This window comes from Acinonyx jubatus, chromosome B4 (genome assembly GCF_027475565.1).
Source record: "Acinonyx jubatus isolate Ajub_Pintada_27869175 chromosome B4, VMU_Ajub_asm_v1.0, whole genome shotgun sequence".
NCBI classification, from domain to species: Eukaryota; Metazoa; Chordata; class Mammalia; order Carnivora; family Felidae; genus Acinonyx; species Acinonyx jubatus.
This window is the reverse complement of record NC_069387.1, coordinates 29,154,015-29,178,000: the sequence shown is the minus strand read 5'-3', so window position 1 is coordinate 29,178,000 and position 23,986 is coordinate 29,154,015. Positions and strand designations below refer to the sequence as shown.

Below are 23,986 nucleotides of genomic sequence, written 5' to 3'. Positions count from 1 at the left end.
CCCTGATGTCTTAAAGGGCCCTGCACTATGTAGATCCTGTTCTGGTGGTGTAGTGCCCCCCTCTTAGTCCCGCCAATAAAAGGCCTTTGGCTGGCGCCTGCATTATCTTTTCTCCTTGGGGAGGCAATAAACCTCTTCCCACAGTACTAGAGGAAGGGAACTGTTCTCTCCCGGTGCACTCCTGAGATGGCTGCTGTCTCGCAAGGTTGGCATCCTCCCATCAGGCACAAGCACACGCAGTGGCTTCAGTCTGGAGAGTCATACACTTTTGACAACTCTGATCTTCAGCTCCTGAGGCTGTTTGCAAAATAGAAACTAGTACTCTCTGATTTCTTCTTCTCTAGTCAATGGTCCAGAGACGTTTTCCTTACACTAACTCAAAACAGCAATTCCACAACCTCTCTACCTTTGCCTTTGTCTCTCCACAGAATGAGTTTCCTCCCCTCTGTGCCTATTCCATTTTCTCCCCCAATTCACATACATGCACCTCGATCCCACCAAGCTATCTCCCTCCACCTGTGGAGATCCTTCTGCCACCCTGCAGATTGACTTCCTGGGTGTTTCCAAGTGATGTGACCTCAATACAGCTGTGTTTGAGGGATGAGAGAAATCCCATCTCCAAATTCTCCACCATCTTAACTCCTCTCCTTGTATACTGTTCATAGAAATGTAAATTGGTACAACTACTATAGAAAACTGTATGGAGGTTCTTCAAAAAATCAAAAATAGAACTAGCATATGTTCCAACAATTCCACTTCTAGGTATTTTTCCAAAGGAAACAAAATAGTAACTCAAAAAGATATCTGAATTCCCTTGTTCACTGTAGCATTAATTACAATAGTTAAGACATGGAAACAATCTAAGTGGCCATCAATAGGTGAATGGATTTTAAAACTGCGACTTACACATATATAGGAATATTATCCACACATAAAAAGAAGAAAATCCTGCCTTTTGCGACAACGTGCATGCAATAAGGGGTTATGCTAAGTGAAGTAAGTCAGAGAAAAAGACAAATACTGTATGATTTCACTTATAGGTAGAGCTAAAAAAAAAAAAAGAGGAGGAGGAGGAGGGGGAAGAAGAAGAAGGAGAAGAAGGAGAATAAGAAGAAGGAGGAGGACGAAGAGGAGGAGGAGGAGGAGGAGGAGGAGGAGGAGGAGGAGAAGGAGAAGGAGAAGAAGAAGAAGAAGAAGAAGAAGAAGAAGAAGAAGAGGAAGAGCACCACCACACGGAACAGACTGGTGGTTGCCAGAACCGGAACAAGGGCAAATGGGTGAAAATGGTCAAAAGGTACACATGTCCAGTTATAAAATAAATAAGTCCTGGGGATATAATGTACCACATGGTGATTATAGTTAATGATACTATATTATATACAAGAAAGTTGCTAAGAGAGTAGACCTTAAAAGTTCTCAGCATAAGAAATAAATTGTATCTACGTGTGGTGATAGATGTTAATTCTGCATACTGTGGTGATCATTTCACAATATACAGCTAACCCTTCAACAATGTGGGGGTTAGGGGCTCTGACCCCCCCCCCATACAGTCAAAAATCAATGTATAATTTTTGACTCCCCTAAACCTGAACTACTAACACCCTACTGTTTACCAGAAGCCTTGCTGATAGCTAATACAGTTGATTAACAGATACCTTGTATGTTATATGTACTTTCTACTGTACTCTTAAAAAGTATGACAAAGAAAAATGTTATTAAGGAAATCATAAGGTACATTTATAGTACTATATTTGAAAAAAATCTTCATATAAGTGGACCTGCATGAACATAGACCCTTATGTTGTTCAAGAATCAACTGTACACATACATTGAATCATTATGTTGTACTCTTGAAAGTAATATAATATCACATGTCAATTATATCTCAATAAAAAGAACCCTAAATCATAAAAGATAAGAATGGGAATTAAAACTGAAGCTAAATATAAGTAAATAAACCTACTGGCATAAGTAAGAAAACAATAATGCAAGTAAATCAATAAAGTGTTTGAAATATACACTTACTCCTGCACAAAACAGTGGAGGGGTAAAGTGTAAACAAATCACAAATCTTGTTTAGTAAGCTTATTTTTCTAGTGTTTTCTCTAGTGCTCTGCATTCTGAAACAATTTAAGAAGCACTAAAATATAGATCAAATGATTAAATATATTGATGTTGTGTAGATTGATTCACACTTCAGAAGGCAGGACATACACAAGTGAAATAGAGAAAGGAAAGAACAGGTCTTGAAGGGATAGATTGGAATTGAATATTTCTGTGAGAAATAATGATTTATAAATATTTCTATGAATATGCATATTCATGTATATGTTCACATGTATATGTACGTAAGCATAGGTGAATATGGCTATGCCTATATATAATATATGTACATGTATGTTGATATGCATATGTGTTTACACGGAAGCATTTTTAACAGCCAAATTCCCATGTGTGATCTTTTAGGCCCAACCTTAGACAATTGCAAAGGCCTTATCTGGCAGTTGTCATGGGGGTATCTTCAGATTCCACACTAGACTTGATTCACAGCCAGTGAAGTGTAGACATTGGCAGTGGTTGCAGTCAAAGACTAAGGCTCATAAAACTGGAAATATCTGCATTACTAATCCATGTGCCTCAATTTTGAGGCATTTTTATGCATGGAGGATTCAGCTAAGATACTGTACTGTTCATATGCTTCTACATAGTTTGGTTTTTCATTATCATTTCATTGTAGACATTTTTATTAGTTTTGATAGCTTTCACTTCTTTTATTCCTTGCCCTCCCACCACTAACTCACTTCAGCCTCCAAGTCTATACAACAGGAAGAGCCTTTTGTTTGAAACTTCTTTGGTTGTAAGATGATCTTCTCACAACCTACCCCTGCCAGCACTGATATTCTGACTCTCCAATGCTGTTCTATGGAGGAAAACGGAAAGTTGATGTAACTGGAAACTTTTCTTGTTTAGACTCTTTCTAATAAATTACAGTAACAGAATAAATGCTTAATTTCACTTTCAATTTGGCTTGCTATCTTAACTAACCAACTTAAAAACAGGTAGCTCTCTCCTTACAAATTAGTGCAGCCAGCAATGTGGTCAATTAAGCACAATTCCCTTCCAGAAGGAACATTAGTGAATCCTCAGGGCTCCATAAAGTGATACTATTGGGTCATGTGCAAGAGTCAGAGGGTCCCATAGGGCACATGACAGTTCAGGTCAGGGTGTCTCAGGATGTGCTAGCGGACTCTGGAGCATGCTTTAAGAGAGTGCTATTTTATTATTTACTTTTAATTTCTGAGAGGGAACAATGGTTCTTCTATTTATTTCCTTTTTTTTTTTTTTTTGGCTAAGATACTCAGTGGGTAGGTAGAATTAAACATCCAATAGAGGAATTTTGATAAAGCTGGAGAAGCAAGACCTTAGCTATTACTTATAGTTTTACCAGCTATGGAACCAAAAATTGAAGACCCTGCATGCTGGTTGTACCCAATGACTATTATTAGTTCTACTGTAGTGTAGTGGGAACTGATGGGCAGTTTATGATGCAGAGATTTACTGAGATTCATGCTTTAACAAAAGAATGTAGAGTCCTGAGAACCACTTTGTCTGGTGACCTGAAGAAACTTAAGACTTGGATAAGTCATCTTCATGTTTAAAGAAGTAATATTTTTAAAGAAGTAATCATGTGGTACTCATTTTTCTCTGACTTATTTTGCTTAGCAAAATGGCAAGATTTCATTCTTTTTGATGGTTGAGTAATATTCCATTGTATGTGTGTATATACATATATATAGATATGTATATATATGTGTATAAATTTGTGTATGTGTGTGTACACACACACACACACACACACACACACCATCTTCTTTGCCCATTCATTAGTCTATGGACATTTGAGCTCTTTCTATAGTTTGGCTATTGTTGATAATACTGCTACAATCATCGGGGTGCATGTGCCCCTTTGAATCTATTTTTGTATCCTTTGGGTAATACTTAGTAGTGCAATTGCTGGGTTATAGGGTAGTTTTATTTTTAACTTTTTGAGAAATTTCCATATTATTTTCCAGGTTGTCTACACCAGTTTGCATTCATATGTGGAATTTAAGAAAGAAAACAGATGAACATATGGGACTGGAAAAAAAGAGAAAGGGAAGCAAACCATAAGAGACTCTTAACTATAGAGAGCAAAATGAGGGTTGTAGAGGGAGGTGGGTGGAGGATGGGCTAAATGGGTGATGGGTATTAAGGAGAGCACTTGTTATGATGAGCACTGGATGTTATTGTAAGTGATGAATCACTAAATTCTACTCCTGAAACCAATATTACACTATATATTAACTAACTAGAATTTAAATAAAATTTTGAAAAAAAAATAAAGTAGTCAAGTAATATTGTTGGTTTCCTAATACAAAAAAACAATGGATACATTGCACAAGGAGATGGAAGAAAGGGGTATGAAAAAAACACAGACGTTCAAGACTCTCTCCTTCCTCAGCTGGGTACTGTTTTGGATTTGACAGATGACTCATTCTTGCCCTTGTAAAACATGTTTTAACTATAACTGAAGAGGCTGTAGTGATTTCATGAACCGCCCATTGTACTTAGGATATACAATAAAGGTATGAGGATAGTAGATGATATTACTTTTTACCAGACTCAAAATTCTGGGTTCATTTGTGCTGCTATTGCTGGACATTAAGCTCAGTTAAACAAAGTTTCAAGGTCAGGGCAATTAGTCTATGATATTATCTGAATCTTAACTGGAAAATTTCTGGACAATAGTGGATACTGCCAAGACAGCAATGATTGACCATAAGAGAGAGTGATATAAAAATGGTAATCTAGTAAACACTCCTGGACCATCGAGGCAAAGGTTTTAAAGAGATCAAAGAGTGTGTTTATCCAAAAACAGGCTTAGACTCAATAAGTAGACTAATGGGCTCTTTTCCTAGAACATTATGGCCAGGTAGTGGGATAAGTGGCTCAACAGACCCACTACTTATGGTAATGGATCCTTTGATTAATACAGGTGCTATGCTTCTGTTTTTCCCAGTGATCCTTGCCAAGAATCAGAGTGCTCCACCAACTATTACCAAGACATTATGGCTTTCAAAAATAAATAAGACAATGGGTTTTTCCAGGCCTCATGTACCCACAGTGGGGGAGGCAGGGAGGGAATGTGAAGACTTCTGCTTTCATCATAGTTCAGTGGAGATGTGCAGGAAACTTTCATTTCTGGGCCTTTGAGATACTGGTGCATAGAAAACAATGATCTCCACAACGTTTGACACCAAGATGAGGTGGAAACCAATAATGTTCATTGGCTTGGGGTCCAAAGCCACCACTAATGGGAAACTTACTCAAAATTCCACAATGATGTGTCCACTCAGGCCACCTCAAAACTCTACCCCCACTACTAAATGTATTGTCAGTATAGAAGTATTATCTACATGAATGTCTACTTGATTTCACCCTAACCCTTGGTAGAAATTGCCACTTTAGCAAGACAGGTGGAAGACTGTGAAACTATCCAACTATTAGCATCTAGTACCTTGTTTCTCAAAAACATCCACCAGGGGAAACAAAATAAATAACTGCCCTTATTGATGAGCTTAATGAAGCAAAAATTCTTCCTGTGACTGCTTATCCATTAAATAACTCAATATACCTTAGGTATATGTCCTTGTGTGCATAGAGACTCCAGTGATTATTCATACCTTGGTGATGTAGTACTGAGGCACTAGTTGCATCCAATATTATGACTGTCATGGAAGTTAATATCCATAGTGAAGGAATTTGGTATTCTGTAATAGACAGTACAGATACCCTATCCAGAAACTTTGTACACATAGATGATCAAGATAAATTTGTCATATGTGGCTTGGATTGCAACCCACCACTAATATTCTTTCACAAGGCTCCATAAATCCTCCAACTATCTGTGTCAATAAACAGTTATGACCTAGAAATGTTCTAAACTCAGAGAGACCACTAGGCTTCCATTCTATTAATACATCCAAGTGGACCCAGACAAGGGCACAACTTAACAAGGACCAGACATCCTATAGACCTACATGTGGCAACATAGCTGGACCATTAAAACAAACAAGGCACAGTTACCAAGTACCTAATAGAAATTCCTGGACATAATCTGTAAGCAGCACAATGTCTCAACCCAGAGAACAAGATTACCAATCTTTGGCCCATTCTGCTTCAACGAATGAAAATGAGGCATAACTACTGGCAGAAATATTTGGCTACTTGCACTCTCATATTCTCCATGTGGGGTTTTTGATGACATTCATCTATTAGGTTACCTCAAAGGTCCCTCCTTTTAGTGGGGCCACAGCCAAGAGAATGTATTTGAAGCCTTCCAACAGGACTCATAGGGTGCCTTTCCTCTAGGCTCCTCTGATCATTTGCTATGTGACTCACAGTTCTCAGTAACATCTCTGTTTACCAATTAGAGTTGTGGTAGAAGGCCTCTGCCACAGGTCAGAAACATCTACCACATCCTGCTGAAAGGCTTGCATCTTTGCAAGAAAATTACTGGCCCATAATTGGCCTTGGTGTCTGAGTGCAGAACTTGTGATTGTGAAATAATATTACAACCAGAAATACCAATGAAAGTTATGAAAAATTTGACTTTTGTTATCTAATTATCTTAGGGTATTTACAATTAAGGTCAAAGGAACTACAAATGTCCCATAAAATATGATCTCAAACATATACTCATGAACCAAAGGGAAAAAATATTCTACTGAATTTAATTAAAATAATTTAAAGTTATCTTTAATTGTACTTACTAATGTTTCTTTCCCCTTTGGATGTTCTCTGTTTCTTTACTTGCATTTGTGTTTTTGATATTGAATCTTGGTTTTCATCAAGCACAAGATTTCTATCTGGTACTTCAAACTGAGCTACATAAAGAGACACATTTAGTTGAATAAATATAGAAACAGATCTGTTGTGAAACCCCTAACTTTCAAGTTTATAACAAGTATAAAGCAGAATTTATCCTCATTTCTATAAAGTTATAAATAAATTGCCATAATGTCAGATCTGACATGAAAATAGGAGAATTTTAATATATATGTATTAAAACTATCTCATAACTTCATTAATAATCCTTGGCATCAAATGTACTTTATGTTAATCTCTGTTAGGCATTTTATGCTTAAGTTAAAATTTAATCATAGGACAAGACATCAGCAAGATGGAGGACTAGTAAGGTCCAGGCCTTCATTCCCCCCCAAGAACACTGAGTTAGCAACAGTGTACAAACCAAAACACCTTTTAGAGAACTATAAAAACCAGTTTGAAGCTGCTTTGCCCAAGTGAATTACTTACCAAGAAAAACTGCACCAAAAAGAATAACGAGGATTATGGCATTTTGCCCACTTTAGATGCACCCTTTCCCTGGTGCGGCATGCCACAATTACAGGGAAGCCTCCCAATTTCCAGCTTCTCTCTTGGGATGAAAAGAAAAAGGTGTAACTTGTGCCTAACTTTGTGGAAAATCTGGGAGCACCTGAGTTACTGGTTTCTATCTTGCCTGACTTGAAACACTGATGGAAACAGCTGCATAGATAAATACCAGGTTGGAAGCTGCTGAAAACAAAGGTGAGTACCATGGCACATTAGAGGTATAGGATGTATGTAATTCTGCACATGACAGAGGAGCAAGAGATTACAGGAAGAAAAATGCTACAGGAACCAAAACCAAAAACTCCTGAGAAGAAATAGGGGAGACCCTCTTAGGGAAATTATGAGAGTTAAAAGCAGCCATGAATAAAAGAGCATACACGAGCCCAGAGAATACACATTCCCCAGAAAAGGTTTGAGAAGTCTCAGAACCTCTCTGCAAGGCTGATTTGTCAAAGTATTTCCCTGCATGAAGCCAGTTTGTAAATACTGAGAGAGATGCTGTGCTTTCAAAATCATAAATCTCAACAAAAAATGACAAGACATACCACAACAAACAAACAACAACAAAAACATGCCTTAATGAAATAAGGAATATGATGCCTGAATAAAATTTAAATAGCAGCATTATCAACAACAGCCAAATTACAGAAAGAGCCCAAATGTCCATCGACTGATGAATGGATAAAGATTATGTGGTATGTGTGTATATAATATTCCGTCATATATATATATAACATATATATGGAATACACATGTATTATAATGGAATTGAAATGGAATATATATGCATATATATAATGCATATATGCATATATATGCATATATATAATGGAATATTACTCAACCATAAAAAAGAATGAAATCTTGCCATTTCAATGACATGGATGGAGGCTAGAGAATATTATGCTAAATGAAATAAGTCAGTCAAAGAAAGACAAATACCATATGATTTCAGTCATATGTAAAATTTAAGAAACACAAAAAATACACATAGGGAATAAAAGAGAGGAAAATCAAGAAACAGAGTCTTAACCATAGAGAACAAACCAGAGGGTTACCAGAGGGGAGGTGGGTAGGGGGAAGATGTATTAAATAGATGATGGGGATTAAGAAGTATATTTGTTGTGATGAGCACCAGGTGTTGTATGTAAAGGTTGAATCATTAAATTCTACACATAAAACTAATATTACATTTAATGTTAACTAACTGGAATTTAAACAAAAACTTGGAAAAAATATCAACAAAGGTATAGAAACTGTTTTTAAAAATTCTGGAGCTGAGCAATACAATAACTGAATTGAAAAATTCACTAAAGGTGTTCAATAACAAATTTTCTCAGGAAGAAAAAGAATAGAAACCTGGAAGACAAGTCACTTGAAATTTCTGGAGTAAGGAGAAAAAAAAGGTGAAGAAACCATAGAGGATTTACCAGACACTATCAAGTTGACCAAGATACACAATATAGAAATCCCAGAGTGGAAGAGAGGGAATAAGGAGCAGAGACTTTATTTGAAGAAATAATGACCAAAAAAATCCCAAATTTGAGAAAAGAAATGGATGTACAAATTCAACCAGCTGAATGAACTCTAACTAGGAAAAACCCAAAAGACCAACACTGAAACACATTACAAACTGTTAAAAGACAAACACATGAAAAGATGCTCAACGTCATGCATCATCAGGGAAATACAAATCAAAACCACACTCAGATACCACCTCATGCCAGTCAGAATGACTAAAATGAACAAATCAGGAGACTATAGATGCTGGAGAGGATGTGGAGAAATGGGAACCATCTTGCACTGTTGGTGGGAATGCAAACTGGTGCAGCCACTCTGGAAAACAGTGTGGAGGTTCCTCAAAAAATTAAAAATAGATCTACCCTATGACCCAGCAATAGCACTGCTAGGAATTTACCCAAGGGATGCAGGAGTGCTGATGCATAGGGGCACTTGTACCCCAATGTTTATAGCAGCACTGTCAACAATAGCCAAATTATGGAAAGAGCCTAAATGTCCATCAACTTATGAATGGATAAAGAAATTGTGGTTTATATACACAATGGAATACTACATGGCAATGAGAAAGAATGAAATATGTAGCAACGTGGATGGAACTGGAGAGTGTTATGCTAAGTGAAATAGGTCATACAGAGAAAGACAGATACCATATGTTTTCACTCTTATGTGGATCCTGAGAAACTTAACAGAATACCATGGGGGAGGGAAAGGAAAAAAAAAAAGTTAGAGAAGGAGGGAGCCAAAACATAAGAGACTCTTAAAAACTGAGAACAAACTGAGCGTTGATGGGGGATGGGGGATGGGTATTGAGGAGGGCACCTGTTGGGATGAGCACTGGGTGTTGTATGGAAACAAATTTGACATAAATTTCATATTAAAAAAAGACAAACACCAAGAGAGAATCTTAAAAGCAGCCAAAGAAAAACAATTTGCTACTTACAAGGAAGCCTCTATAACTTTACACCAGTAGATTTCTCAGCAAGAACCTTGTAGGCCAGAAGACATTGGGATAACATATTAAAAGTGCCAAAAGAAAATACTGTCAACCAAGCATACTATATTTGGCAAAACTGTCCTTCAAAAATGAAGGGAAAATTAAGACTTACCCAGATAGCAAAAGCTGAGGAAGTTCCTAGCGCTAGACCTACCCAAACAGAAATGCTAAAGGGAAGTATTTCAAGTTGAAATGAGAGGACATTAAATGTCACCACAAAGGTATATAATAATATATTTTTGTGTTTAAGGTAAATGTATGGACAAATGAAGACACCTATGTTATTTAAATTTTGATGCATAACTTAACTTTTAATTCTTATATAGAATTTAGAGAAAAGCATAAAAATAACTATAAATCTATGCTAATGGGCACACAATATTTAAAGATGTAATTTGTGGGGCGCCTGGGTGGCGCAGTCGGTTAAGCGTCCGACTTCAGCCAGGTCATGATCTCGCGGTCCGTGAGTTCGAGCCCCGCGTCAGGCTCTGGGCTGATGGCTCAGAGCCTGGAGCCTGTTTCTGATTCTGTGTCTCCCTCTCTCTCTGCCCCTCCCCCGTTCATGCTCTGTCTCTCTCTGTCCCAAAAATAAATAAACGTTGAAAAAAAAATTAAAAAAAAAAAAGATGTAATTTGTGATATCAATAAATAAAGTCAGGGGAGGAACATTAAAGGAGAACAGTTGTATGACTGAAGTATGTATGTGATTAAAATAAATTGTTTTAACTTTATGACGTTCAATGTAATCCATGGTAGCCACAAATAAAACATTTATAGAATATACATGTTATATAATGAATGTTCATATCCTCCCAAACTCAGTGTTGAAGCCTTAACCCCAATGTGATGCTTTGGAGATAGGACTTAGGAAAGTAATTAAGGTTAGTGATAAGTCAAAGGTAAAGTCTTCATCTAACAGCATTAACATCTTAATAAGAAAAGACACCAGAGAGTGTGCACATATGCATGCTTGTGCCCTCTCACTCTTTCCATGTGTGCACAAAGAAAAGATTATATGAGTACACAGAAAATGGTGGACACTCCTGAGCCAAGAGAAGAGGTGAATAAAATCTATCTTACCAGCACCTTGATCTTGGACTTCCTCCTCCAGAACAGTAAGAAATAAGTCACTTTTTTAAGTGACCCTGTCTATGGTATTTAGTTATGGCAGCCTGAACAGACTCATACAGTACACAAAAGGAAATTAGAAAGAAAGCAAAGCCTGTCATTACAAAAAAAAAATTAATCAGATACAAAGGAAGACAGTAAGATAGGAAAAGAGAAGCAAAAATATGCATGATACAGAAAACAGTTAACAAAATGGCAATAGTGTCTTTCCCTATCCAATTGTATACCATCTAACTGAATAGCCTAAAATAAATGAATTTTTAGAAAAACACAACCTACCAATGTAAATGGGTTAAACTTCCAAATCAAAAGATACAGAGTAGATGAATGTATAAAAACAAACTAAAACAAACCAAGACTCACATATATGGTGTCCTTAAGAGGCTGTAGATCTAAGAGTGAAAGTGAAAGGATGGAAACAGATATTCCATGTAAATGGTAACCAAAAGAGAGCAGAGGTGGCTATACTATTAACAGGCAAATGAGACTTTTAGTCAAAAACTATTACAAAATAGAGGTGCCTGGGTGTCTCAGTCGGTTGGGCATCCAGGATCAGGATCAGGTCATGATCTCACAGTTCATGGGTTCAAGCCCTGCGTCGGGCTCTGTGCTAACAACTCAGAGCCTGGAGCCTGCTTCAGATTCTGTGTCTCCCTCTCTCTCTGCCCCTCCGCCACTTATTCTCTGTCTGTCTCTCTCTCTCTCAAAAATAAACATTAAAAAAAAAACTATTACAAAAGACAAATTAAGACATCTGATAATAAAAAGTTAATTCTTCAAGAATAATAACAATAATAAATATCTATGCACAATACATGAAACTTCTAAATGTATGAAGCAAACATTAATCAGAATGAATAAAAAATAGGAAATAAAATGAAAATTGTAGTACACTTCAATACCCCACTTTCAAATAATGGAAAGAACAATAAGGAAATCAGAGTACTTGAAAAACACTACAGACAAGTTGGACATTACAGATATATGTAGAAATCTCCAACAATAGCAGAATACACACTTTTCTCAAGTGTACAGGGAACATTCTCCAGGATAGACCACGTTGGCTACAGGTAAGTCTTAACAAAATTTCAAAGACTGAAATCATGCAAAGTAACTTTTCTGATCACAATGAAAAGAAACTAAAAATCAACAGTAGCAGAAACACTGAGAAATCCACACATATATTGAAAATTTAAAATACATTCTTAAAAAACCAAGGGGTCAAAGCAGAAATCATAAGGAAAATTAGAAAATACCTTGAGATAAATGAAAATGAAAACCTAACATCCAAAATGTATGCAATGTAGTGGAAGTAGTTTCAAAGGCAAATTTATAACTGTGAACACTTACATTAAAAAGTAAGAGGGGAGCCTGGGTAGGTCAGTCAGTTAAGTGTCCAACTCTTGGTGTCACCTCAGGTCATGATCTATCACAGGTGGTGAGTTTGAGCCCCACATCCAGCCCCACATCCAGCCTCGCATCCAGCCCCACATCAGGCTCCTCACTTGTCAGTGCCTGGGATTCTCTCTCTACCTCTCTCTCTGCCTCTCCCCTGCTAGCTCTCTCTGTCTCTCAAAATAAATAAATAAACTTAAAAAAAGGAAGAAACATCCCCGCCAAAAAAACAATCTAGCTTCACACCTCAATGAACTAGCAAAAGAAGAAAAAAACAATCCAGAGCTATCAGAATAAAGGAAATAATAAATATTGGAGCAGAGATAATGAAATGGAGAATAGGAAAACAATAAAGAAAATCAATGAAACCAAGAATTGGTTCGTTGAAAAAAAAAATTGAAACATATAGCTAGATTAGCTAGGATGAAAAGGAACAAGATTCAAATAATTATATAAAAAATGAAAGAAGGTATATTACAACTGATACCACAAGAATAAAAAGGATTATAAGAGAACATTACAAACAATTCCATGCCAAGAACTACACAACATACCATCTGAATCATGAATAAACAGAAAATCCAAAACAAGTAGTATAAGTAGTAAACATATTAAATCAGTAATCAAAAACCTCCCAACAAATTAAAGACCAGGATCATATAGCTCCACTGGAGAATTCTACCATGTATTTAAAGATAATTTAGCACCTATTCTCCTCAAACTGATCCAAATAACTGAATGAAAGACAACACTTCCAAACTCATGTTATTAGGCTAGCACTATCTTATACCAAAGTCAGACAAACACACTACATGAAAAGAAACTTACAGGCCAGTATCCCTGATAAACATACATAAAAAATCCTTAACAATATAGTAGCAAACAGAATTCAAGAGCTTGTTGAAAGGATTAAACTCAGAGCTAAGTGGGACTTTTTTCCTGAAATGCAAGGATGAATCAATATATGAAAATCAATTAATGTCATGTGCTAATATTAACAGCATTAAAACACACAAACACACGCACACACACACGACCATCTCAACTGAAGCAGAAACAGCATGTGAAAAAATTCAACATCCTCTCATTATTAAAGTAAAAGACCAAACATTTTTCCTCTGAGATAAGAAAAAAGGAAAGATGAACATTCACTATTTCTATTCAACAGTACTAGAAGTCCTAACCATAGCAGTTGAGTGAGTGAGTGAATAAATAAATAAATAAATAAATAAATAAATAAATAAATAAAATTTATACAGAAAGAAGTAAAATTATTTCTGTTCACAGATAACAGGATCTTTATACATAGAAAACCCTAAAGGGTTATATAAAATGTATTAGAATTAATGAATGAATTCAGCAAAAGTTCAGGATACAAAATCACGGTACAAAAACTGTACATTTCTATACCTTATCAATGTAAAATATGAAAAGTAAACTAAAAAGAAAAATAAGCCCATTAACAATAATAAAATAAGTAGGAATAAATTTAACCAAGGAGGCAAAATATATGTACACTGAAAACTATAAAACACTACTGAAAAAATTAAAGACAACACAAATAAATGGAAGACATCTTATGTTTATGGATTAGATAAATTAATATTGTTAAAACATTAGTACTGCCTAAGGCAATCTATAGATACAGTGTAATCCCTAAAAAAATTTTATGTGCATTTTTTGTCGAGATAGAAATTTAAAAATTCATCCTAAAATTTATACAGAATCGCAAAGAAATAATAACAAACTTAGAGGTCTAACATTTCCTAATTTTAAAACTTATTACAAAGCAAAAGTAATCAAAATAGTTTGCTCGTGGCATAAAGATACATAGACAAATAGAATAGAGACAGGAAAATTGTAGCAGAGTAGGAGGACCCTAGGCTCACCTCATCCCGTAAATACAACCAGGAAATTATGAAATCATCCTAAGTGCCACATAAATTGGCCTAAGACTAACAGAACAAACTCCAAAACTAAAGGGGGAGAAGAAGCCACATGAAAAGGTAGGAAGTGCAGAGATGTGATCTAAGGGCAAAATGGTTCCTAGGGGCTGCTGCAGAAGAGAGATAGCCATGCTTACAGAGAAGGGTTGAGAGAGAGAGAGAGAGAAGCACACAGGGAAATGCACAAAGAGAACCTGTCCCCATAGCCATTGGGTTGGAAAACAAGAGGCTGAATTTCATGAGTTCTTGCCATCAGGGAGGTTTAAAGTCTGTAGTATTAAAGGTCAGTGGGTTTGCCTGGGATAGACCCTGGAGAGCACTGTGCTGCTCTTAGAGAGAAGGCAGGCAAAAACTGGAAGGCATACAGCATGGATATAGAGATTTGAAGAGTGCCTGGGAGTACCCAGTAGGGAGATTATTTGCTCCTCTCAAAGCATGTCCCTGAGAGGCAGAATTCGCAGAGATACCACTCTAGGAACAAAGGAGCTACGCTGTGCCATTTCCCTCCCCACCGCTCTGGATAAACACAGAGCCACCTGCAGGAAGCAGTGCAATGCAGACAAAGTCTGCCTAACTTCCTTACAATAAGCACCATCCCACCACACTTCATTGTAATTGCCCTCTCAGTCATGCTTACCTCAGTCCCAGCATGGTGGGCCCCTCCCCAACAAGACCAGCACAAACACCTGCCCACTCCATTTCTCCCAACTGCAGAGTTTCACAGGGCTTCAGTTCCAGTGGAGGTAATGAGGTCTCATTTCACAAACAGACAAGAGCATGCCTGGTTAAAACTCACCACTTTCAGGCCAGGTGCCAAACACTGCCCACAGCAGGCAAGGAGAACCTCTGCAGATAACTTGCCTGAAGGATAGAACAGCCAAAACACAACACCAGAGAACACACAACACACACTGTAGGCACTCCCTGAAGTGTGAGGCCCTGGGCACTACATGACCTCTTCTTCATAAGGCCAGTATTTTCAGGAGCAGAAGATATAACTGGCTTTTCCAACACAGAGAACAGGCATAAATTTAGATAAAAATTTAGAAAAAATGAGAAGACATGGGAATTTATACTAAATGAAAGAACAAGATAAGGCCACGTCCAGAGATCTAAGTAAAACAGATATAATAACATGCCTAATGCAGATTTTAGAGCAATTATCATAAAGGGGACACTTGGCTGGCTCAGGCAGTAAAGTATGTGAATCTGATCTCAGGATCATGAGTTTGAATCCCATGTGGAGGGTAGAGATCACTTTAAAAATAAAAAATAGGAGGAGGAGGGGCCAACATGGCAGAGAAGTAGGAGGATCCAAAGTTCCCTCCTCTCTCAAAGCAGAGTTGAGGCCAAAGGACTATGAACTCCAAGAGTCTGGGTGGCAAAGTGATAGAGATGCTTCTAGGGACCCACCAGGACAATCTGATGGGCCAAAGGTTCATGATTGCAAACTGGGAGGGATAAAATGAACAAAGGGGAGGGATCCCCTTCTGTGGAGAGACAAAGGGAAGAGAAAGAGAGGCTGGGGAAATGTAGGATGGTATCTGGACAAAAGAAAAACATGGACTGGGACAGAGAAAGATCCAATCTCTAACTGCAAGGCTCTCTTTGGACTGGGGCTGGCTGTCCTGTTCTCGCACGTGGGGAGAAGGGGAGCCAGCCCCAGGCTCTGTAACTAGTTCAGAGATTCAGTCTGCAGTGGGAGAAAGCAATCCCCTCCCTGGAGTATTGTGGGAAGAAGGCATATATCCACTCAAAGGAGCAGCACTTCCCCAAAACATGGGCAGATAGAGTAAGAACCTTAAAGACATCAGGGTTTAAGTCACAGCCGAGCACCAGGGAGGTGCAGGAGATGGTGGAAAGGGACAATTGCATGCAGGCCACTGTGAGCCAGCAGAATAGCTCTTCCCTGGAACTAGGACAAATGGAGCAGGAATCTTTAAGACATCGGGGATTAAATCCCAGCCAAGTTCCAGGGAGGCATGGGAGTCATGGAGTGGGACAAACCACCTCGTTTGTGTCTGTTGCACAGTGAAGATGGCTTGTACAGAGTGGTTGAGGACACCTGGTCCACGGAGAAGAGACTGGAGCATCACCATTTTTCTCCCCATCACCAACAAGGCTGGGCTTCAGGAAATGGATAGGGGGCCCACAGGAGAGGCAGGACCTGCCTACACTAAATCACTCTGCCCCATGCCTGATGACTGCTTATCTACAAGAGCGAGATTAACACTGACAAACCAGATATCCCCTAGTCCAGACCAGCACTGTTGCACTGCCTTATTTAATCCTCAGACAATTCTTATTATATATATGTATTCAACCCTCCGTTTCTTGTTCTTATCTCTTCTTTCCTCTAGACTGGTTACACTGGTTGTTTGTTTAAGCAGACATATGTAATCTATTCTCTTGATACATGTTCTACACCTCCTTCCTTATTTTCCTTTCTCTCTTTCTGGATTAAGCCCTATAGTTTCTCTGTCTGGTTAATTTTATTTTCTTTTCTTTTCCCCAGCCCCTGTCATTTCTCTCTTTGTATAGGATAAGGCCTCTTCCAGCAGCACTTCCTCCACCCTGTTGTTTACTTGTAGCTGGTGTTTCTGGTTTTTTTTTTTTTTTTTTTTGCTTTTTGTTTATTTGTGTAATTGCTTGTTTTTGTTTTCTGTTTGTTTTTTGTTGCTTGTTTTCCTTTCCAGGGCTTTCAATGAAAAAATCAAAGCACACCTGGGGGAGGGTCCAAAACATGGTAGGGAGATAAAGTAATCAAAGTCACAACAATAGAGAGCAAGTAACACTCTCCAAAAACCACCTCCTGAAGGGCTAGGCCCTGGACAGTGTATCACCTCTCTTTAATATACTAGTGCTCATAGGTGCAGGGCACATAACAAGATTTTAAAACAAATAAGGGACAGAAAACTAGCCAAAATGATGACACAGAAGAATTCTCCTCAAAAGAAATTCCAGAAAGAAATGAGAGATAAAGAATTGATCAAAACACATGTAAACAATATAACTGAAGGAGAATTTAGAATAATAGTCATAAGATTAATCATTGGGCTTGAAAACAGTATAGAAGACAGCAGAGAATCTATTGCTGCAGAGATCAAGGAACTAAATAATAGACATGATGAATTAAAAAATGCTGTAAATGAGGTGTAAAATAAACTAGAGGCAGTGACAGTAGGGATTGGGGAGGCAGAGGGGAAATTAAGTGAATGGAAAAAGATGAAGATAAGAAAAAGAGAGAGAAAAAATACTGAACCACGAGGGGAGAATTAGAGAGCTAAGTGACTCAATGAAATGGGACAATATCCATATCATAAGAGTTCCTGAAGAAGAAGAGAAAAGGGCTGAAGGTGTACTTGCACAAATCACATCTGAAACAGACATTGAACTCCAGGAGGCACAGAGAACTCCCTTCAGACATAATTTAAATTGATAGTCTGCACTACATATCATAGTGAAACTGGCAAAATACAAGGGTAAAGAGAGAATTCCGAAAGCAGCTGGGGATAAACAGGACTTAACCTACAAGGGTAGACACGTAAGTGTAGTAGCAGACCCACATACTGAAACTTGGCAGCCCAGAAAGGAGTGACAAAAATTTTCAATGTGCTGAATAAGAAAAACATGCAGCCAAGAATCCTTTATCCAGCAAGCCTGTCATTCAGAATAAAAGGAGAGATAAAGGCTTTCCCCCAAAAAACATAAAAAAAAAACAATAAAAAAAACTGAATGAATTCATTACCACTAAACCAGTCCTACAAGAGATCCTAAGGGGGACTCTGTGAGTGGAATGTTGCAAGGACCACAAAGTAGCAGAGACATCACTACAAGCACGAAACCTACAGATAACACAATGATGCTAAACGCATATCTTTCAATAATAACACTGGATGAAAATGGACTAAATCCTCCATCAAAAGACATAAGGTATCAGAATAGATAAAAAAACAAGACCTATTTGCTGTCTACAAGAGATTCATTTCAGGCCTGAGGACACCTTCAGATTGAAAGTGAGGGGATGGAGAACTATCTATCATGCTACTGGAAGTCAAAAGAAAGCTTGGACTAGCCATCCTTATATCAAACAAACTAGACTTTACATTAAAGGCTGTAACAAGAGATGAGGAAGGGCATTATATAATAATTACAGGGTCTACCCATCAGTAAGAGCTAACAATTATAAATGTCTATGTGCTGAATATTGGAGCCCCCAAATATATAAAACAATTAATCACAAACATAAGCAACCTTATTGATAAGAATGTGGTAATTGCAGGGAACATTAATACTCCACTTACCACAATGTACAGATCATCTACACAGAAAATCAATACAGAAACAATGGCCATGAATGATACACTGGACCAGATGGACTTGACAGATATACTAGAACTTTTCATCCAAAAGCAGCAGAATATACATTCTTCTCAAGTGCACACAGAACATTCTCCAAGACAGATCACATACTGGTTCACAAAATAGTCCTCAATAAATACAAAAGAATTGAGATCACACCATGCACACTTTCAGATCTCAATGCTAAGAAACTTAAAATCAACCACAGGAAAAAGTTTGGAAAACCTCTAAATGCATGGAGGTTAAAGAACATCTTAGTAAATAATGAGCTGGTCAACTAGGCAATTAAAGAGAAAAGTCAAAAATATATGCAAACAAATGAAAATGAAACACAACAATCCAACCTTTTGGGATGCAGCAAAGCAGTCCTAAGAGGAAAATACACTTCAATCCAGGCCTGTCTCAAGAAACAAGAAAATCCCAAATACAAAATCTAACAGCACACCTAAAGGAATTAGAAGTAGAATAACAAAGAAACCCCAAACCCAGCAGAAGAAGAGAAATAATGAAGATCAGAGCAGAAATAAACAATATCGAATCCAAGAAAAAGAAAAGATCAATGAAACTAAGAGTTATTTTTTTGAAAAATTAAACAAAATTGATAAACTCCTACCCCAACTTCTCAAAAAGAGAGAGGACCCAAACAGATAAAATCATGAAAATGGATTTATCACAATCAATCCCTCAGAAATACAAGGAATTAGCAGAGAATACTATGAAAAATTATATGCCAACAAACAGGACAATCTGGAAGAAATGCACAAATTCCTAGACACCCACACACTACCAAAACTCAAACAGGAAGAAATAGAAAATTTGAACACACCCATAATTAGTGAAGAAATTGAATCTGTTATCAAAAATCTCCCTACAAACAAGAGTCGTGGACTAGATGGCATCCCTGGGAAATTCTACCAGACATTTAAAGCAGAGTTAATACCTATGCTTCTCAAGCTATTCCAAAAATAGAAATGGAAGAAAAGTTTCTGGACTCATTCTATGAAGCCAGCATACCTTGATTCCCAAACCAGACAGAGACACCACAAAAAAAGGAGAATTATAGGCCAATATCTCTGATGAACATGGATGCAAAAATTCTCTACAGGATACTAGCAAATCGAATTCGACAGTATATTAAAAGAATTATTCACCATGATCAAATGGGATTCATTACTGGGCTGTAGGGCTGGTTCAATATTTGCAATTCAATCAATTCATACATCAAATTAATAGAAGAAAGGATAAGAACTATATGATCTGTCAATAGATGCAGAAAAAGCATTTGACAAAATACAGCATCCTTTCTTAATAAAAACCCTCAAGAAAGTTGGGATAGAAGGAACATACCTTAACATCATAAAAGCCATATATGAAAAGCCCACAGCTAATATGATCTTCAGTGGGAAAAATCTGAGAACTTTCCCCCTGAGATCAGGAACACAACAGGGATGTTCACTCTCACCACTGTTGTTTAACATAGTGTTGGAAGTCCTAACTTCAGCAATAAGACAACAAAATGAAATCAAAGGCAGCAAAATTGAAAAATAAGAAGTAAACCTTTCACTTTTCACAGATGACATGATAGTCTACATGGAAAATCAAAAAGACTCCACCAAAAGACTCCTAGAACTGATACATGAATTCAGCAAAGTCACAGGGTACAAAATCAATGTACAGAAATAGGTTGCATTTCTACACACCAGTAATGAAGCATTAGAAAGAGAAATAAAGAAACTGATCCATTTACAATTGCACCAGGAACCATAAAATACCTGGGAATAAACCTAACCAAAGAAGTAAATGCTCTGTATGCTGAAAAACTATAAAAAACTTATGAAGGAAACTGAAGAAAACACAAATAAATGAAAAACACATTCCATGCTCATGGATTGGAAGAATCAGTATTGTTAAAATGTCAATACTATCCAAAGCAATCTACACATTCCATGCAATCTCAATCAAAATTGCACTGGCATTCTTCTTAAAGGTAGAACAAACAATCCTAAAATTTGTATGGAACCACAAAATACCCCAAATAGCCAAAGTAATATTGAAGAAAACCAAAGCGGGAGGCATCACAATCCCAGACTTCATCATCTACTACAAAGCTGTAATCATCAAGACAGTATGGTGTTGACACAAAAGTATACACATAGATCAATGGAATAGAATAGAGAACCCAGAATTGGACCCACAAATGTATAGCCAATCTTTGACAAAGCAGGAAATAGCATTCAATGGAAAAAAAGACAGTCTCTTAAGCAAATTGTGCTGGGAGAACTGGACAGCAACATGTAGAAGAATGAACCTAGACCACTTTTTTACACCATACACAAAAATAAATTCAAAATGGATGAAAGACCTAAATGTAAGACAGGAAACCTTCAAAACCCAAGAGGAGAAACCAGGCAAAAACATCTTTGACCTTAGCCACAGCAATTTCTTGCTTGACACATCTCCAAAGGCAAGGCAATTAAAAGCAAAAATGAACTATTGGGACCTCATCAAGATAAAAAGCTTCTGAGAGGAGAAGCCAAGATGGCGAATAGCATGAAGGGTTATTTTGTGTCTCACATCCATGAAATACAGCCAGATCACTGCTAAGCCATTCTGCACACCTAGAAAACTGATTCGAGGATTAACGCAACATATATGCACAACCTGAACCACAGAACTCAGCAGGTACATGGTACAGAGAGGTGAACTAGGGGAGAGAAAAGCCACGGAGGGCAGGGAGCTGTTTTTGTGTGGGGAGAGAGAAGGGAGATGGGGTGGGGGGAGAATACAGGAAATGCTCCTCCCTCCCCCAAAAACAGCTAGAGAGAAAGTAGAAAAGTGGTAACAGCCACAGGGACTGAACTAAAAAGGGAGAAAGGAGAAATAAGAGGGTTTCAATTCTATTAAGACTCTATAAACAGGGTGGGGGTGCACAGAATCTGAAATCTGCAGCTTGATATCTGGCAGTGCTCTGGTGAGAAGGGCAAATATCCAGGAGCAGAGTGAAGCCTGGGGGTCTTCAAGCCACATAAGGAGAGGGAGTTCCCCTGCGGGGAGGACATCTGGTAGAGTCTATGTGGCTTCCTCAAAGGCAAAGGCCCAAGTGGACCCAGGAGAACAACCACATTCACTGATGCTGAACAAGGTCTTTGGGGGTGAAGGCTTATGCCAGATATGTGTTGTGATTTGCCATAATGCCTGAAACGCTGCTGCTACATGATCCTATGAACTTTTTCTGGTGTGGGCTGGCACCCAGCCACAGTCTCCAGGCATCAGCAGCAGTATGGTCTGGCAAACATTCCTGGGTTTGGCCAGCACCTGGCCATTGCTCCTTGAGACCCTCCCACAGAGGGGCAAAAGGAATCAAAGCCACAGTCCCTCAGATATAAGGTTTTGGGGAAAACAGCCACACCTGAGATAAAACTCAGCAGGGAGGTGCTGCCTGGGGTTTGGTCACAGACAGTGTCAAAGAGGGGAGTAGAAGCCAAAGACAAAGGACAGGTGCACAGTTGCAGATTGGGGAAAACAGAGTTCCAATACTAGAGACTGGGTAGCTGAGTGATGCCATTTTCAACCCTCCCGCACATGTGTATACACACCTATAAGCGCCACAATTCATACCAGTAAGCTAAGTAGTGCCATCTAGTGCAGAATGGAACCATTACATTAAGCCCAGCCCAACTGGGCCAACCTCACTCTTCATGAACACGTCTCTGCAAATGCTTAGTTTATGGACTATAAAAAGCTTCATAGTTTGACTTCTAGGGGAAAACAAAGTAATTTCAAACGTATTTCAGTCTGTTCGCTGGTCCATTTATTCAATTTTTTTTCTTTTTTCTCTTTTTATTTCTTTTTTTGTGGAATACAGAAAGAGAAAAAAATATTTTTATTTTCAATTTTTGTTAAAAATATTTTTCATTTTTTCTACTATAATTTTACTTTTTGTAAATTTATTCAAATTCTATTTAACTTCCATCATTTCATTTTATTCTATTTCAGTTTATTCATTTCTTCAAATTTTCAAATGATTTCTTTTGCTTTTCTTTCCCCTTTTTTCTCTAATCAAGCCCCTTTCAACACCCAGACAAAAACACACCTAGGATCTAGCATCATCTTTTTGATTTTTGCGTGTGTGTGTGGTTTTTAATTTTTTAATTTAAAATTTTTTTAATTTTAATTTTTTTAATTTTTTACCTCCTTAATTCCTTTTCTCCCTTCAAAATGATGAAACGAAGGAATTCACCCCAAAAGAAAGAGCAGGAAGAAACAACAGCCAGGGAATTACCCAACACAGATACAAACAAGATGTCTGAAACAGAATTTAGAATCACGACAATAAGAATATTAGCTGGAGTTGAAAATAGATTAGAATCACTTTCTGCAGAGATAAAAGAAGTAAAAGCTAGTAAGGGTGAAATAAAAATGCTATAACTGAGCTGCAATCTCGAAAGGATGCCACAGTGGCAAGGATGGATGAGGGAGAGTGATACAGAGGAAAAACCTTATGGAGAACAATGAAGCAGAAAAAAGAGGGAGACTAAGGCAAAAGAGCACGATTTAAGAATTAGAGAAATCAGTGACTCATTAAAAAGGAACAACATCAGAATCATAGGGGTCCCAGAAAATAAAGAGAGAGAGAAAGGGATACAAGGGTTGTGTGGACAAATCATAGTGGAAAACATTTCTAACCTGGGGAAAGACATAGACATCAAATTCCAGGAAGCACAGAGGACTCCCATTAGGTTCAACAAAATCCAGCTATCAACAAGGCATATCATAGTCAAATTCACAAAATACTCAGGCAAGGAAAGAATCATGAAAGCAGCAAGGGGGAAAAGTCATTAACCTACAAGGGAAAAATACATGCAGTTTGCATCAGATTTATGCACAGAAACTTGGCAGGCCAGAAAAGAGTGGCAGGATATATTCAATGTGTTAAATCAGAAAAACATGCAACCAAGAATTCCATATCCAGCAAAGCTGTCATTAAAAATAGAGGGAGAGATTAAATTTTCCCAGACAAAAATTAAAGGAGTTTGTGACCACTAAACCAGCCTTGCAAGAAATTTTAATGGGGACTCTCTGAGGGGAGAAAACATGAAAACAAACAAACAAACAAACACCAAAAGCAACAAAGACTAGAAAGGACTAGAGAATACCACCAGAAGCTCCAACTCTACAAGCATCGTAATGGCAATAAATTCATATC

The 23,986-nt window shown here is 37.7% G+C and overlaps 1 protein-coding gene across 16 annotated transcripts in view; it reads right to left on the bottom strand.

Annotated features, from left to right (window-relative positions):
* LOC128316318 (coiled-coil domain-containing protein 7-like) overlaps positions 1-23,986 on the bottom strand; it is a 189,867-nt gene that overhangs the window by 61,034 nt on the left and 104,847 nt on the right. For 15 of the 16 annotated variants that reach the window (XM_053225510.1, XM_053225495.1, XM_053225497.1 and 12 more), the window contains one exon: positions 6,813-6,926. Coding sequence is in view for 12 of the 16 variants with exons in the window: in XM_053225491.1 (XP_053081466.1) it covers positions 6,813-6,858 (46 nt within the window). In the remaining 4 variants the exon portion in view is untranslated. Of the gene's footprint in view, positions 1-2,801; positions 2,921-6,812; positions 6,927-23,986 lie in introns of all 16 variants that reach the window. The other variant, XM_053225496.1, reaches the window with a different exon arrangement.